At 42.5% G+C, this 17,832-nt stretch overlaps 1 protein-coding gene across 3 annotated transcripts in view; it reads right to left on the bottom strand.

Moving 5' to 3' along the window:
- ARHGAP17 (Rho GTPase activating protein 17) overlaps positions 1 to 17,832 on the bottom strand; it is a 90,365-nt gene that overhangs the window by 16,971 nt on the left and 55,562 nt on the right. For 2 of the 3 annotated variants that reach the window (XM_058569824.1, XM_058569825.1), the window contains exons 10-17: positions 14,969 to 15,096; positions 13,369 to 13,480; positions 12,720 to 12,801; positions 10,196 to 10,276; positions 8,223 to 8,336; positions 5,334 to 5,425; positions 3,659 to 3,815; positions 1,675 to 1,908 (exon numbers count right to left, since the gene is read on the bottom strand). In XM_058569824.1, coding sequence (XP_058425807.1) covers positions 1,675 to 1,908; positions 3,659 to 3,815; positions 5,334 to 5,425; positions 8,223 to 8,336; positions 10,196 to 10,276; positions 12,720 to 12,801; positions 13,369 to 13,480; positions 14,969 to 15,096 — 1,000 coding nt within the window. The remainder of the gene's footprint in view (positions 1 to 1,674; positions 1,909 to 3,658; positions 3,816 to 5,333; positions 5,426 to 8,222; positions 8,337 to 10,195; positions 10,277 to 12,719; positions 12,802 to 13,368; positions 13,481 to 14,968; positions 15,097 to 17,832) is intronic. The other variant, XM_058569826.1, reaches the window with a different exon arrangement.

Below are 17,832 nucleotides of genomic sequence, written 5' to 3'. Positions count from 1 at the left end.
TGCCCAATTATTATAAAAAATGTGGACTCAAGGAAAGAGAAACTCTGAGAAGCTAAATGATTGCTCCAAGTCCAGAGCTGGTTAGTAGCAGGGTAGAGCTCAGAACTCAGGCTTTCTAACTCCTGGCTCAGAACTTTTTATACTAAACTTTACAGCTATATTTTGTCAAGGTCATTAAAGAGTGAACGTCATTAGTGAAATGTACACAAAAATATCTACAGAATATAAAAAAGAGCAAATCGATGATTGACATTCCATCTGTCCTTCTGCAGTGAAGACTAATTATTGTCTTAAATAATGTATTTAGCCTTAATTAAATAAGTTGAATGCTACAGGTAAATGAAAATGTGTGAGTTCGCTAACACTTTTATCCCCAAACAAAAAAATTTAAACCCAAACAAATACATGTATGGAGCAGCAGTTACTGACAAGCCAACATGGAGCTTACAATGAGCATATGAGGCCCTAGGAAGTTTGAAGCCTTAATTATTTTTAACCAAAAATTGAACTTCCCCAAATTACATGAGTAAAAAGGAATTCAGGAATGACAAAGCGTTCAGAGTTCAGCTATGAGGATTTAACAAGATTCTTATCTCATAGAGAGCTACTTTCACACACCACAAGGTACTTCCTCCCCATCCCAAAGAAGATGAGGTGAGGGAGTTCTCCCAAGGCAAATTCATCTCTCTGGGTGGAAATAATGCATGGATAAACTGGCCATCCTTGTTTTATGCATTTATTTTACTCTATATATGACCATTTAGCGCTTTATAGGTGGCCAAAGTAGAGCAAATGACAATAAAAGTTTTAGCACATACTCTGCAGAGGGGCTCACCTTTTACAGTAGCTGCCAGTTCAGAACCACCTGAGATACCACCCAAAGTGGCCTCTCGGGTGGTCACCTGCCTGGGTCAAGTGTGGAGAACTGAATTAAAGCAAATTAAATAAAAATCTCAAGTTCAAACGTACTTTTTCTTAAAGTTGCTATATATTTGTGGCCCACTCCAGGTGGCTAATCAAAAGATTAAGCAACAAAAGAGCCTTTTAAGAAAATATATTATCATATTTTCTACCTTGTACTCATGTATCAACTCCCCTACAAGACTGAAAGCTAGGGAGCGAGGAGATCTTAGTACAGTGTCCGGCATTTATCAGTTACTCAGAAAATCTTATTGGATGGATGGATGGATGAATGGATGGATGGATGGATGGGTGGGTGGATGGATGGATGGATGGGTGAGTGGGAGGGTGAGTGAGTGAATGAGTGAATGAACGAATGAATGAATGCCAGGAATACTATAATCTAACTAACTTGCTACATTCAAATGTTTACTAGTTAGCATACTGGATGACAACAAGCAAATGGTACATGAACACTGAGTACACATCACACAGGTAAAGAGGTTTATAACACTGCTAGACACCTATTGGCTTCCAGCTTCCAGCACCAAAGCAATATGGTAAAGAATGCAAATAAACGTTGCTTTCTTTTGAAAACAGGAAAGGAAGCAAGCAATTTGCAGCCTTTTTTTCCATCTTTTGCCACCAGAAGAGTGAGGGCAAATCTGGTTCACTCTATGCCAGTGATTCTGTGGGCATGGACTCCCACAGGCCAGCGCCTGCAAGAAGGCTGGGGCGCTCAGCACCCCTGCCAGCACAAGCTGGCCTCCTTACCTGCTGTCGCCTGGGCTCGGCCCCTGCTCCAGTATGCCCGCAGAGGAGGGGACAGTCCCACCCCCTGAGCTGCTTTCAGCCCTAGAGCTCTGGGGAGGGGGCTCTGGGCCTGCTGGAGCCAAAGTGTTGCCATCTGTGGGCGGGAGTGGCGGCTGGAAAGCGGGAGATATGTGCTTTCTATTTAGAGTGCCACCCCGCCGGTGGGCCTGGAAGTCCATAAGCTTCACACCAAAGCTACACAGAGAGAAGAAACAGTCAACACACCATGCGAGCAGATTACTGACACAGAAGCCCATCGCTCCACGTGTGTTAAACCCTACACACGGGGATAGCCACCCAAGTTGCCCAGCAAGCAATGAAGCGGCAAGGACCAGATTAATGGTCATTCCTATTACCAAGGCAAGCAACTCAACTTGGCTTTAAACCTGAGAGAGCCAACAGACCTGGTACTGATCAGTGTCCTTTCTCAATGTGGGTATGAGCAGCTGAAAGCAAACAGGCAGGCCTCATCTTGAGTGAGTGACATCGTGTTAGTGTGTTTATTTCCATAGCACTACATACAAGCCCATCATCTCAAATCTGTGTGTTTGGGGAACAAGGTGGAAGCTAAGTACAGAAGTCCTCCCAGTGGCAATGTAAGGTTGTCACAGCACACTGCCTCTTAAGCTGAGATGTAGAAATATTGGTATGTGTGTATGCAAAGAACATATCTGAAAGGATACGTAAGACCGAAAAATAATTGCTTTTGGGAAGGGATGGTGGTTGGAGGATAGGGTAGAAGGAAGACTCACTTTTCATTTAAGACCACTGGTACATGAATTTTAAAACATTTTTTTCAGTTCAGAAAATAAAAAGATACATGGCTCCCTGAGCTCGTGTTTACTAGGTCAGCTGGCAGGGAGAATCTACCCAGGCAGATAACTGAGAATTGTTTATTGTATGCTAACTACACCCATAATATTGCATTTTCGAACTTAAAATATATGAAAGCTAATTTTGTGGAGGACAGAGTTTGCCATGAGGAAGCACTACCAAATGTGTGAATGGGGGTTCAGAGCAGTAAAACTTCTGCACATAATAAATGTGGATTTCAGAGTGACAGAATGGGAAAGTAAAGCTTCTTCCTTTGCTATATAGGTTACAAAAAAAAAAAAGCAAAACAAAAAAACAAAGCTCATTATAAGATTGGTCAATTAAAATAACAGCTTGTTGTTTAGTTTGAATGTAAAACTATTTCCAGTAATATTATAACATGTATGCAAGACAAGCATGCTACTGCAAACAGGCCTCTCTCACTCTTGGCATTACTGGTGAACACAGTGGCGTTTCACCACACATACTGGATAGATTTGCATCTGAAGGCAAAAATCACAAACAGCCTCAATAACCTTTGAAAATCCCATCAATTGTCCATGGAGCCTAGTTTAGAGACATAGTCTCTCACTTAGTCCAGCACAGCCATTTTGTTCTTCCAGAATTGGCAAATTCTGAGGTTTCTCTAGCTGAACATCAGATTCAGTGCTTGGCTTCCATTGAGGAGCCAAGTTATACCAAAAATATGTCTCTCTAAACACCAAATCACACAACTCACTGTGAGAGGTGCATTGTTCTCACATTCACTCCTGGATGTATGTCCACAATTTTTAACTTTTTCTTCCTTTTTCCCCCGATCAAGTACATTTAGGTGAATTTGTAACGTGTGTGATGCCACTGTGTAGGGCTTATCACAGACCACCAAGTAAAGCTTGAATGCATATGGTACAAATGTTAACTGACAAGCTACATACCTACTTTATGGTCAGATTAATGTTTGGAATGAACTAGAGCAGAATTCCTGAAACTATCTGGACTGTAACAGTCATGGGTACATAGGGGGCCACTCTGATATTATAAGTCCATTGAGGCAGTACCAGACACCAAGGGTTTAATAATTCTTGTACATGACATCTACTGCTGGTTTGAAAGTGAACAGCTCTAAACATACCTCTCCTTCTTCACTAAGTCCCCTTCCATCACTGCCATGCTGGCAGGTCGTTTCCTCTCTAGGGTCCCCGAGTCAGAGTCATTTCCAGTGTGGGACGAGTGATTGGAATTTGGGGTGGCAAGAGGTACAAATGCTTCTGATACATTAAATTCCACCTCTGCAAGAAGAAAAAGAAACAAGTGTATATGAGACAAAGAGCACAGGGCTTGACTGAGCTTTAAAACACCCCACTGGAACAGGAATCTCATTCTTCAGTCCACAAGCCCTCACTATTCACAAGTGGAAGCTCCGGGCATCCTCACCTTAAGAATGGTTTATCAAACCAGGGGAGGTGAAATAAGAGAGCTAGAAATAGGGGAGGGCATACGATTCAGAGTTTAAGCTACACAACTCCTCTGCTTTCTTTTTCGTAAAAAAAAAAATCATGGGATACAGAAGAGGACACTAAGCATGGATTACTTACTTGAATCACAAAAAAGAGACAGATATTTACAGTTTGATATAAAACAGAAATAAAAGGCCACATCAACTCCACACTGCCTATGGCAGTTTTTGCAAGACTCGTTTTCTCAAAGGAAATTCTGGACAGATGCCAATATTCATTCATCCATCACACACTTATTGCGCAACCCACACAAGTAAGTTGTGATTTTTTTTTTTTAAGATTTTATTTATTTATTTTTTCCCCCCCAAAGCCCCAGTAGATAGTTGTATGTCATAGCTGCACATCCTTCTAGTGTGTGGGACTTCATATGGGACGCGGCCTCAGCATGGCCGGAGGAGCGGTGCGTCGGTGCGCGCCCGGGATCCGAACCCGGGATCTGAACCCGGGCCGCCAGCAGCGGAGCACGCGCACTCAACCGCCAAGCCACGGGCCGGCCCAAGGTGTGATTCTTGATGGCAGGAAGACAGTGGCGAAGAAAAGATGAGCACATCCTGGCATCATGGAGCTTACACCCCAGAGGATGTGACAGCAGGGCTGCTCTGGGCAAAGGAGGGCTGGGAGGTCCCGACTCCCAACATTTGCCTAACCAGTACACCCAAAGGGGACCATGGAGACCTCTGAGGATCCCAGCACTGCAACAAACACAGTTTGAAAATCTATTGCCTATAGGATGAAATCCTAATTCTCAGATCTTCACAAACTGGCCCCAATCAACCTTTCCTGCTTTATCTTCCACCTTTGCACAAACCCAGCTATCTGTCTAGAGAAACAAAAAGCCTTCTTCTAAGCAGAAAACTCCAGCCTATTCAATGTTACCTCCTCTATAAAGCAATCCCTAGGTCTTCCTGCCCAACATCTGAGTTTGTCAAATCACTCTCCATCCACCTATCTTTTTAATTTGCCAAGAATGACAATTTCTCTGTTTATGTGGCCTTCTTTTCCAAGGGCCCAAATTCCTCCAGGGAAGACTGCACGTCTTACCAGCAAACATATGGCACCTAGTGGGTATTCAGTATACGCTGGCTGAATGAATGACTCTTGTTTTAATGGAAACGAAGAGAAATACAAAATAATGTGGTTACCATTATGTCAAAATATGAACGCAAATAAACAGTCTGGAAAGAAACATGAAAAAGTGAAAGGGATTACTGATGTATTTTCTTCTTTAAAAAGATTTTTATACTATTTTCATGTTGCTTAGGCAGTCAATGAAACTGAAAAGGTAATCACCTTCAGGGAAGAACCAGTCGGCATGCTGAATGATGGGTTCAATTACCGCAACCACGTGGACGGATGTGGCGGCTGCCATTTCAGCTAGCGTTCTGCAAAGGAAGTTCACAAAGTTAAAATACTTCCCCGAGGCAGCCTCTAATTTCGGCAGGTTGTGTCCGGGTAATTCAATTATTTTTAAAGGATAAACTGTTTAAGTACAAATGTGAAAATTAGATCCACAAGGTCTTGGCCTACGAGTATGGTAGTGATCACCCAAGAAGAAAATTCACCGCAACTCGGCTGTCACTCGTTAGTGTGCGCTGTGATAACAACTACAGTGTGAGGGCTAAGCCAGTGACCAATGGTGGGTCAAAATGCTGCTTTTAAATTGGTTTGGAACGAGGTTGCATTTTCCCACTGGAACAGTATCGCCTATGGTAGTTTTCTTCTAAGACTCAAGATCACCACAAACCAACTTTGCCTAGAATGTAACGAAGAGTATGCATTGTTTCAGTGTACTGCCTCTTACATCACAAAACATGAGATTCCACATTTACACATATTGTTAAGGTTATCATCTATATGGACTGGTCCCAAGATGTGTGGTCAGAAATTGAAAGGGTCTGAATGCCAGGGCTCAAAAGGAAGATAAATAAGAATCATTATCCCTGCCCTCAGGGAGCGCATACTCCAGTTCAGAGTCAGAACACCACCAAGGCTGACAAGCTGCAAAGGCCTGACATTTATTGAGCACTTACCACGCTTCAGTGCTTCAGATTCTTCACCTCATTTAATGTTTGCAACGCGGGGACTGTTATAAGGCCTATTTTTATTAATGAGGACACTGTATTCCAAAGAAGCTGGATCCCAGATCTGACAGACCCAAACCTACCTACTCTCTCCAATTATCACTCTGACTTCTCTTCCCACCAGGAGGAACATTTTCACCCCAATTTCCAAGCAAGCAAAGTTCTAGCTCCTTTCAAATTCCAGCTTAAAATGTAAGCTCTGCCTGCAGATTATCCTCCCCACTCTTTCTTACTCCCCTTCCACCCATCTGGATTCTGATCACTCTTGTGCCTTAGAACCCTGTTGGACTGGAGAGGACTGTCCACTCATGTTCTTTGCCAAGTTTTCTTTTTGACGAGGTACTGTTTGTCTGTTGATTTGCAAGACCTTTTTATATATTCTGGATATTTTTGGAGGAACTCTTTCCTAGTTTGTGAATTGCCATTTGTAAAAGGTGCTCTCTGACATATAGAAGTTTCTAGCTACTATAGAGCCAAATCTATCAATTTTTAAATTTGTTTCTTGCACTGCTTTTACGTTTAGAAAATTCTTCTTTATCCCAAAAGCTAATAAATAACTGCCTGCCATGATTATGGCATCATTTTTTTATACTCAACTCATTAGTCTACCTGAAAGTTATTTGCTATAAGATACGAGATATGTAGTTAACTTTGTATATCTACTTGTCTTTAATTTTGTTTTATGACATTGGATCTTTGTAAATAATCTTATAAATACTTTCTGACACAAGATTGGGCATACATAAGAGAATGAATGAATGAAAGGTAGAAAGACCTTGATTCAGAAAGTCACTGCATTTTTTAATGGAAATTTGAACTGCTCATGATTTTACTGAGCTGACCTGCAGTGATGGGAGGCAGCAAAGGGTGGTGAAGGTTAAGGACACAGACGCTGTAGCCAGCACCTGGGCTCCACCACTTCCCTGCTGTACAATCTTAAGAAAATTACTTGTCCTCTCTAAGCCTCAATGACTTCATCTTTAAAAATGAGGACAATGGCACCACTTCAAAAGGTTACTTGTGAGGATTAAATGAGATAATCATAATGCCACCAATACAGTAAACATCTATGTTAGCGATTTCCCAGAAGTTTTCTAGCTGATCTCCCTGGTCGTTTTCCTCTATTCAATCTACATTTCTCAATGCCAATAAATTATCTTTCTAAACGCAATTTGATCAAATCATTCTTTGGCTTAGAGACCCTGATGCCACCCCCCTGCCCCCCATGACCCATAAAACAAGATCCAAACAGCTCAACAAGATACATGAGGCCTTTCAGAACCTGGCTCTGGCCTACCCAAGCACAGCCTCATGGCCCCTGGGCTCAAGTTACGTAAGATCACGTGATATACCTTGTTCATGCCCGCAATGCCTTTGCTCATTCAGGTCCCAGCTGTAGGAAACTATTCATTCATCAAGGTACAGCTCAAGTGCCATTTCCTATGTAGAGCTCTCCTCAAACTTCTCAGCCTGAATTATGTTCCTTCAACGAGTTTTCCTGCCATCATACTTCATAATATCTGTGATATCACATACACATACACAGATGTCTGTGCAGAGCTTACCACTGTATCACAGCTGTTCACCTGCCGACTGCCCAAGAGTGGGGCCCTTTGAGGACTGGGACAATGTCTCATGCTTTGTGTGACCAGCACATGGGACAGGACTCAGCTCACAGCAGTGTTCCGAGAATGCTGGCTAAATGGGAAGATCACATTCAGGACACTCTGAAGTTCATCTCACACTAGAATGTGTATCTTGAGTTATATTTTTATTCTGCCCAACAGGGGAAAAGAAAAACTTAAAATAATATGATACGGGGCCGGCCCGGTGGCACAGCGGTTAAGTGCGCCCGCTCTGCTGCGGCAGTCCGGGGTTCGCAGGTTCGGATCCCAGGCGTGCACCGATACACCGCTTGCTAAGCCATGCTGTGGCGGTGTCCCATATAAAGTAGAGGAGGATGGGCATGGATGTTAGCCCAGGGCCAATCTTCCTCAAGAAAAAAGGGGAGGATTGGCAGCGGATGTTAGCTCAGGGCTAGTCCTCCTCACACACAAATAATAATAATGATAATATCATATGGGGAAAGATTACTTACCCTTCATTTTTGGCCCATAACAAGTTAGGGCCTAAGACGATTGCAATGTTGCTGGGAGTCATTTTATTAATGTCGCTGTTCTGAGCAAGCTTTGCAAGGAACTTTATTAAATACCTATGAAACAAAAGAGAAGGGGGAAAAGCATCTACTGTGAAATATATGCAGGAATAGTACCTTCCTGCCCAGGTGCTCAGTCCCAGATTGCTCAGGTGCTAACTGCAGAGTGTGACTAAATCAGAATATGGCTCAGGTTAAGCATTTTACAGATTTCTTGTGTTCTTTGTTTCAGAGAACAGATTGGTTTAGGGCTTGGAAGAGGAAAATAGCTCAAATGTCAACCTCAGTGATTCAACCTCTATTTGCTGTATATTTGTAATCCATTTCTCCTTTAGGCCCTATCTATCTACCCCTAATTAAATGACAATGTGATTAACAGTGAGCTCAATATATTATTAATACAAACATAGTAAAAGAAATAGAAGTATATGTGTAATTGCTTAAATGAAACTATATTTGAAAATGCTTTATGTTATTATTATGAAAATATCCAACTTATCATATAGATATACTCTCTTATGTACAAGCACAGCACTATAAAAGCAAAAAATTAAGAACAACCCAACTATCTATCAATAGGGGACTAATTAAATAAATTACATATGATATATCCATACAGTGGAGTACTATGCAGCCATAAAAAATTTATTATGTACTGATATGGAAAAATCTCCAAGAGCTATATTAGGCAAAGAAGGCAAGGAAGAGAATGATGTATACAATATACACTACAATTTGGTCTAAAACAAAGAAAGTGGGGGGCGTGAGAGAGAGAAAAAAAGTACCTACATATGTATTTATGTATGTATGTATGTATTTGCTTATACATGCATCAACTCTTCTGAGAGGATATATAAGAAACTGAAAACATTGGTTGTGTTTCAGGAGAGGAACTAGGCAGCTGGGGGAGATGAACAGGAGATAGATTTCTGTATACCTTTTGGATTTTGAACCATGGGAATGTACTCCCTATTCAAAAAAACAATTAGTAAAAATTATAAACAGTAAAATAAACAAAATAAAGGCCAAATCCCAAAGTACCAAGAACCATAATTCAGTTTCCACCATAAGGCATTGACTAGATTAAGAGTAGCTGCAGTTCCAAGCTGGGTGTGTTAAATGAATCAATGAGGGATATTATAAATATTAACGCACTCATAAGGCAAAGTTGAAACTTAATATATTAAAAGAGAATATTTAGCTTAGCTTAGTGATGAAGCCCAAGACTTAATTTAAAGGTCAGGTAACATACTAGACATTTCACCAGTAAAGTATTTGTCATTTTGGGCCAAGTCCTCTTACAAAATTTTCTTTGGTTTTAAAGGACTTTATTACCTAGGCCTACCTTTTACACTTCTCTCTATGCTTCTTCAAAGTTATGTTTTAAGTTAAAAAGAAAATAGAGGTTAAATTCCAGAAATATGTGCCACAGTAAATTTTCTTAGAAACATAGTTATTTCATAAAGTAATATATAATCTCCATTTCTTGGAATTATATTTAGTAGGATGATTTATGCTCTATTTAAGATAAATTATGTAGCATATATGAAAGATATTACAAAAAGTACAACTATTAATTAATTTCTGCTTTTTACATACTGGACAATTTAGACTACAAATGCAACATACAGTCAACCAACCTTTTCACAAGAATTTTTTTTCCAATAGCTGCAGTGGTAAAATGACCAGGCAACTCACCTAATAATGCCAAACATGATGCTGATGCCTCAGAGGCATCCCAATAATATACATCAGATTCCATTCCCAGCAACCCCAAGTCACCACTCTCTAAAGCATATTTTAATGTGCCAAGCATGGCTGAATTAAATGGCCTCTCTACTGGGGATTAAAACTTTCCTTACTCTAGGGACATTGTTGCTTGGTGGCTTAATTTGCAGAATACCAATCATACATACCTAAAGTTAACAAAATTTTGTGGTGGCAACTTCTGACATATTCTCCATAAATCCTGAAGTTTTTTGTCTTGATCCTGCACACTGAGAAAAAATTTTTATTTATAACCATTTATGAAAACACATATTAGTAATACCTGTGTTAACATTCTACATTAACAGTGATGCTTCCACTGACAAAGAAAGTATAGTTGGAAAACGGCACAGATTTCAAAAATAAATAGATCTGGAGTCAAACACCAAATAAATATTTAACCCTGAGAGCAGTTAGTTCACCTCGCCAAGACTCAATCTCCTGATGTGCAAAACTGAGGATAAGAGTGTTGATTCTGCCGAGTGACTATGAGGTTTCCAGTAGCATCACCATGCGAAACCACCTAGACCAATGCTTGGCACACAGGAGACAAGACAGCACTGAAAAGTCTATCTAGAAAACGTGTATATTCACACACGGCTTCATGGAGCCCAGATCTCTTGTCCTAAGTGAGCCCAACCACAGATGAGTTGGCCAAGCTCCAGTCACCCAGACCACCCCTGGGTCTTTCCCAGCTCTCAATACTGCTCAAAGGATTCAGACCAAGAAGCCCATTTCTGTTGGGAAGCAGTTACTGGAGCTCTCTTGCTATACAGTTTCAATATGCAAACTTTCATAGACACATAAAAGGGCCAGAGCAGAGCCAGTAGGAGAGAGCATTAGAGTAGGAGAGAGCATTAGAAGTTGCTTACACAATATGCCTTTGGACTTAAAACGTACTCCACAACTGAACCAATCTGGAGAGTTACGAACAGAGGTTAAACATAATTATACTTTAGAGGTCAGTCAATGTGCCACCAGGATAGGATGGTGGCCTGTGTTGACAGTTCTCGAGAACAGAATCAATATACCAAAAGACAGATATCTTCTTTTAAAAGCTTATTTCCTCATTGGGTGGGTTTGGGAGTCTCAAAACAGAGAGAAGAATCAAGGTTTAGGAGGAGCGAATGTTACCCAACAAAAGAAATCTCAGAATTCTCCCCAACCTGACCGTGATTGCTTAGTTCCATTTATTCAGCCCCATGAGCATGGATACTTAGAGCAGGCTTGGTCCCATGCTGGTTCCAAGAATGCAACCACATCTAAGAATTTACTCTGACTTTAAAATTCTCACCATCTACCAAGACAAAGTCTCTCATTCCACAGCTACAGAGAAAAGTTCAAATGCAAATGCCTGGTTAAAGTGACAAGGGATGGACTCACATCCCACTGAAGTACAACTGATCCGAGCAAACGGCTTATTCCTAATCATGGCCCATTTGATGGGAACGGGTGACAGTGTCTGAAGTCAGGGGAAGAGGATAGGAGGAGAGGGGAGATTTGTTCCACTTTCCCTCGGAGTGAGGAATTGGGTACGTCTGAGAGGAAGAGAGTCAGAACCTGAGGGATGAGTTCACAAGGAGGCAGGGGGGCCGGGCAGAGTGAAGCCTCTAAGACTTTAAACAAGGCTGCCCTGCTGAAAACCAACTCTTCCTAGACAGACTGCAGCTGGGGATGCAGGGGAAGGCACGAAGAACAGGGACACAGGCTGTGGGTCAGACAGGTCTGGGTCTGCTTTCCAGCTCTGCCAATCACTTGCTACTGCCTTAGCCCTGGTTCTTCCCAAGCCTCAGTTTCCTCATCTGCAAAATGAGGATGCCCACCACACGTGCCTTTTATGTCATTAACTATGGGTTACAGGAAGTGACGGGTCCAAGGATTAGCACAGGACCTAGTGCACAGTAAATGCTCAGTTAAGTGTTAACTATTATTACTAATAATGTCAACATTATATGATTGCACAGCTAAGTTTCCACACAGCTCAACAGGTACATAGCCACTGGCCAGTATGACATTTGTCTCCAGTTACAGAGCTTTCCTTAATAGAAAAAGGGTTTGTGATCAGCCAATCCATTAAAGTCCATAGTAGGTGATAAAAATCCGTAATACTATCTATATATGAAGACATACAATATACCACTATTTGTCTTCATCCGTATAAATCACACAAATTTAAGCCAATGCATAAGTGGTGACTTTCCTACACTAATAACTATAATACTCGATATTTTCACCCTAAACTTAAGAACTGGGGTACATATATTTAACAAATAGGCTATTTTCATGTTATTTTATGATCTCTGAACATAAACTGATTTACAAATGGGACACAATATTACATCATTTCCTTTAACTATTTTTTTTAAATGTTAACGTCTTTTTTTTTTTTTATTGAGGAAGATTGGCCCTGCGCTAACATTTGTTGCCAATCTTCCTCTTTTTCTTTTTTCTCCCCAAAGCCCCAGTACATAGTTGTGTATCACAGTTGTAGAGTTGTAGCTCTTCTATGTGGGATTCCGCCTCAGCATGGCTTGATGAGTGGTGAGTAGGTCCACGCCCAGGATCCCAACCCGCGAAACCCAGGCCGCCGAAGTGGAATGCGCGAACTTAACTGCTATGCCACCAGCCTGGTCTCTCCTTTAACTTTTAAAACTCAGTGTTCTTTAAACTTACCTTGCAACTTGTGTCCATTCTTCATACAGATGAAATGTCATCAAAGGTTCAGGCAGTTCCCGTAAATAGGACTTTAAAGCACCTGAAATTATTAATACTCTCTTTGAGTCTGAAACGGGGTGAGGCTGGGAATCTCGGGACATATTATTTTGCAAAGGGAAATGATCTCAATTACAATCTTCCAAGATACACAGAACAAATCATGACTTGGCAGGAGAGGTTAGAGAATGAAAAGCTCATAAAACAATTTACATCCCTTGCAAAATATACTGAGAGGTGAACGGAAAATAAAATGAGCTTCAAAGCCATCTTTTTAATAGACATTTCTCCAGGCAGATCTAGATTTTGTGGGTGAAAGAAGGGAAGAAAATACAAAGTATGTCTCCAAATATTTGGATTATCTGCTATATTCACCTTCACCTAATCCTCAGGAAAACAAAAAGCAGGATTAGAAAATATGTGTGTGTGTGTGTGTGTATAAAGCGTGTATATACACACTTTTTCAGTTTTCTTTGACATTTCAGTTTTGTCACTTAAACCTATAAGGAGATCATTTCACTTAAACCTAAAATTAAAATTGGATTTTGAACTGACCATCTGTCTGAGCTAGGACTTGCCCACCACCTGAGGATGACGCCTTGGAGCTCACCTGCTACAGCATGGGGGTCTGAATAGAACTCATCCAGGTGAGAAGTAGAACAGTCTAAAGCAGCCTTCAGTTTCTTTAACTTGGAGGCCCCAGCTCCAATTCTGAAAAGGCCCTAAAGACAATGAAAAGCCATCAGCATCAAGTTCAAGGTGTGAGCCTTACACTGAGCAGCTGTACAGTCTGATGCTAGAGCCCTCCGACCTGCAATCTCTCTTCCATCTCCCTTTAGCACACCTGCTTGTCTACAACAGCTGTAACACTGCCTGCCTTGCAGGGCTGTCAGGAGGAAGGAAGAGGACCTAGCATGTACCCAGGGTAGAGTGACAGACAGAGAGGAGTCCATTTTTAATCAATGCCAGGTCTGGCCCTGCCCCACTGCTAAAACACCTGTGCCTATTAGAAATCTATTTAAAAGCAATATTTTCTACTTCCACAGGTTGATTGCTATAGATTTTTGAAATTTAGGAATATTTTTAAAAAATTGACATCTCAAGAAAAATTGTTAGACTAGACTGCTATTCACTTTCACCACTCTAAAGGTCACTTAGAGAAGAGGAGAAAAACACAGAAAGTGTCAACGAAGAGAGGCAGGACTATGAAAACATTGGACCAGGGGTTATAAGACTCGGGTTTTAAGCAAAATTAATCTAGGCAGGGTTTGTCGACCTCAGCAGTACTGACATTTTGGGCCAGATGATTCTCGGTAGAGGGGGCTGTCCTGGGCATTGCAGGATGTTTAGCAGCATCCCTGGTCTCTACCCCCTAGATGACAGTAGCAACGCCTCCACCTCCCCAAGTTGTGACAATCAACAATGTCACCAGACCTTGCCAAATGTCTCCTGAGGGGAAAAAATTGGCCTGGGATGAGAAGTACTGATCTAGGCTATTAGAAGTTGGGGTCACATCATTGTGGGAGGGGGGTAGTCATGAAGCAAACACAAGGTGGGCTTCTGGGGTGTTTCTTGATCTGGGTGCTGATTACATGAGTGGGTGCAGTTGGTGAAAATTTCTCAAGCTGTTCACTTATGATACGCACACTTTTCTGCATGTACGTTATACTTCAATAAAAAGTTTTAAAAAGGAAAAAACAGGCTTGCATTTTGATTCTGGCTCTGCCCCAGCATGAACTCCCTGCACGCTGATTTCCTTATCTCTACAAGAGGAGTAATGAGACCTGCCCTGCTTGGTTCGCAGAGTATGCAAATACCCTCCCTAACCCCGCCCCCAAACTGCACAGTACCACACAAAAGTAAGATTCTGGTATAAAAAAACTAAAGCTCAAAGAAGCTCTGGTCCATTAGCATGTCATGAAATTCATTTTCAAAAATCACAACCAGAGTCTAAAATGAAACAATCAAATGGGACAAAAAGAAGCCAGAATACTGCAGGCAAGAAAGGTAAATATTGCTCTGTGAAGCTCTGTGTCATTTACAGCATCTGTACCAGGTATAATGACCAGGGTCTCAATTTTACATGTGGGTCACGGTGAATAAAGCTTGAAAGCCACTGGTCTACACAGTCCTGACAGTGGCTGTGTGGACAGAGGCAGGGTGCTCTGGGCACGCAGACGTGGCACGCGGGACCACGAGGTGCCCCTCACCTCCTCCTTCATGCCCGTTTCCAGGAGCAGCATGACACAGGCTTCAATGGGAAGTGCGATCTCACGCCCACTCCGCTTCAGGTGTTCTTCTAAAGGAGTCCCGAAGGCTGGCTTTTCCGCCCACTTATCTAGAGAGCAGCACATCATTCAGTAAGACACCCGACGACCTCACTGTGTCACCAGGGTATTCTCTCCCCAAACTACCAAAGGGGATTATTTTTAGCAGACTGGTAGTCGAGGCTTTGGGAAAAGGGGAAACATCTGTTCTATTCGATGTTGGTATTGACCATCTCCTAGAGCACAAAAGATGTCCCAGGCTGGGAGGTTACTTCTGGAACAGAAGCCCTGAACACTCCTATGTGGCACCCAACGTGAGTTGCCAAGGAGAAGTTGCGATGGTGCTCCTGCACCCGGTACCATGCCCATGCTAACATGGGCATGTGGGCTGCCTTGTGTGAAAACCAAGGATTCCTCTGAGCATACTGTTTTCACTGACAAGACATTGATTCTAGCCATGCAAAGCAGCAATGGTCTTCTATCTATAGGATGAGGAAAAGATTCCTTCAGTGTGAAAAAGGAAATAATTCCTTAAAATTTTAAAAACAAGCCAAGCCTTGTCACACAAGACTGGAGACGTCCCACGTGAACTCATATTAGATGCAACACCTCCATGACACGCAGTGCTTCCGAACGTCATATCCCCAAACAGGTTCATAGAGTTCTGAGTAGGAAAGAACACAGTATCTGCAGCCCCAAAGCAGCTTAGACTGAAAGCTGTGCAACAGCAGTAAAGGAATCTTTTCTATTATTTTCAGGTCATATGCTCTGCTTCATTCCACAAAATATTTGAGACAGCTTAGCAGAAATGCCTACAATAAAGGCAGTAAAATAGAAATGACAATTTAGGAAGTAGATGTGATGAATTAGAATAAGAAGTGTCTGGCTGGGCTTGGCATGCCTGTGGGAGCTGTAGAGATCTAGTGCTATTGGAGAAGCACCGAAGCAAAGAGGGAAAGCCAGTTGGTGAAAAACACGCCACTGAGGAACACTTAGTTCTTTCCATGACAGCAAGGGCTCATATCCTTCCCAGCACTGTTAATGGACATTTGTCCTTCAGCCACTTTGCTATTCGAATCTGGGATTCGAAGCAGGTGATGTTCCTCTAGTGATTCCTCATACACTCTCCCTATGTAAGAGCAGGTGCTGGGCCCATCATGTGGTCTGCACAGAGGAGAAGGAAGAAAGGGAAACCCCACAAACCCGGAGACTTGAATGCTTGTGAAAAGTGAAAAACTGACGGAAAGAGCAAGTGGGGTAGAGGCTGAGGAGGGGTTGAGGTTAAGGGAGGCAGTGGACAAAATCAAAGAGCAGGCCACTCTCAGAACTGTCAGGAGCCCTCCTCGTCTCTGGCCCCACCCCGGCCAGCGTAATTCCTAATAGGAAAAGCATCCGGGGGGCCTGGCTGTTCTCAGAAGACAGAGCTATGGAATGGTCCCCTCAGAGGTCAGATCTTACCTTGAATACTTTTCCCTTTTATCTAAAGCAATGATTCTTGACATGGGTAGAAAATGGCCCCCTGACCCTTCCCCTGGGGAAACACATCAGAATCACCCAGAGGAGCTGTGCAAATGACACCAGCCATCACCTCCACCATATGCCTGACCCTGCGATGCTGAGAGGCGCACATACTCCAAACCCCTGCTGGAACTTTCTAGTAAACACTGAACAGTGTGCTGACCCCCCACCTTGGTCCAATGTTGGCAGAGGGTGGACGTGAGAAAAATTGATCTAGAGATAACTCCTAAGCGAGACAAACTCCACTGAAGGTGCTAGCCTCTCAAACTATAGACCTGTTAGGTGCCAGGCCCTGCAGCAGACACACAAAGTTCACAGAGACTCCTCACTCTCAGTATGAGAGCAGTCTAATTGTAAAGAAAATACTAGACATACATGTGAACATACAACAGTCATTAATAAGACAAGATAGGTTTGCTAAGTCATGGCAGAAAATGGTATAGACGAGGGTCACAAACACAATTGTCTACAGGGGCCAGATGGGCACCACAGGTGCTGAATCAGGCTGGGGAGCGCGTGGTCTGCCGAAAGGCAGCAGCTTCTCCTCAGTGCCAGATCCATGTTGCCACGTGGGAAAGCAGATCCAGTGTCACCAGGCCTTCTGAACTTACAAGAGAAGCCAGAAATCAGGATTGTTACATGAAAACATCTGGGTTTTAAATGACGGCAACTGGTTTAAAAAATTTTTTTTAAATAAGAGATATGGCTGTTTGCGACTTCTGGTGAAGACCATAAATGCTAGAGCAATTCAGCAGACAAGTATTCACTGTTGGCTTCAGTTGTCAGAGAAGGCTTCTCAAAGAAGGGGGAGCTTGGAAGGGGTCTTAGAAGACAGATAGGAACTAAACAGATGGAGAAGACATGGGCTGAGAAAAGACCAGGAGGATCTTGAGTCTGGGCATTTACATTTTATCCCATAGCTCATGCACAAGACAACAAGGTAAGGAGTAGAATGGGACAGTGGGCATGGAGAGGAAGGCACAGCAGAGGGACAATGGACAGAACCTGGCGATGGGGTACGAGAAAGGAGGGCCAAGAGGCCTCCAGGGTTTCAAACTTGGATTGTTTGCAGATGGTGGAATCAAGGAGACCAGGAGGGAGGAAAAGCTTGCTGGTGTGGGGGAGAATCAGTTTGCTGTTGGAGATATGCTGAGTTGAAGGTGACAGCCAGCATCAAAGGGAACTGATGCTTAGGAGACCATGAGGATGAAGATGCAGGTGAGAGTCGAGGCTGTCAAAATGAGGGGATTTCTAGGCAAAAAGAGACGAAAGAGGGAGGAAGAGAGAGA

Source organism: Diceros bicornis, chromosome 26 (genome assembly GCF_020826845.1).
Source record: "Diceros bicornis minor isolate mBicDic1 chromosome 26, mDicBic1.mat.cur, whole genome shotgun sequence".
Lineage (NCBI taxonomy): Eukaryota > Metazoa > Chordata > Mammalia > Perissodactyla > Rhinocerotidae > Diceros > Diceros bicornis.
The sequence above is the reverse complement of the archived record's forward strand: the minus strand, read 5'-3'. Positions and strand labels throughout refer to the sequence as shown.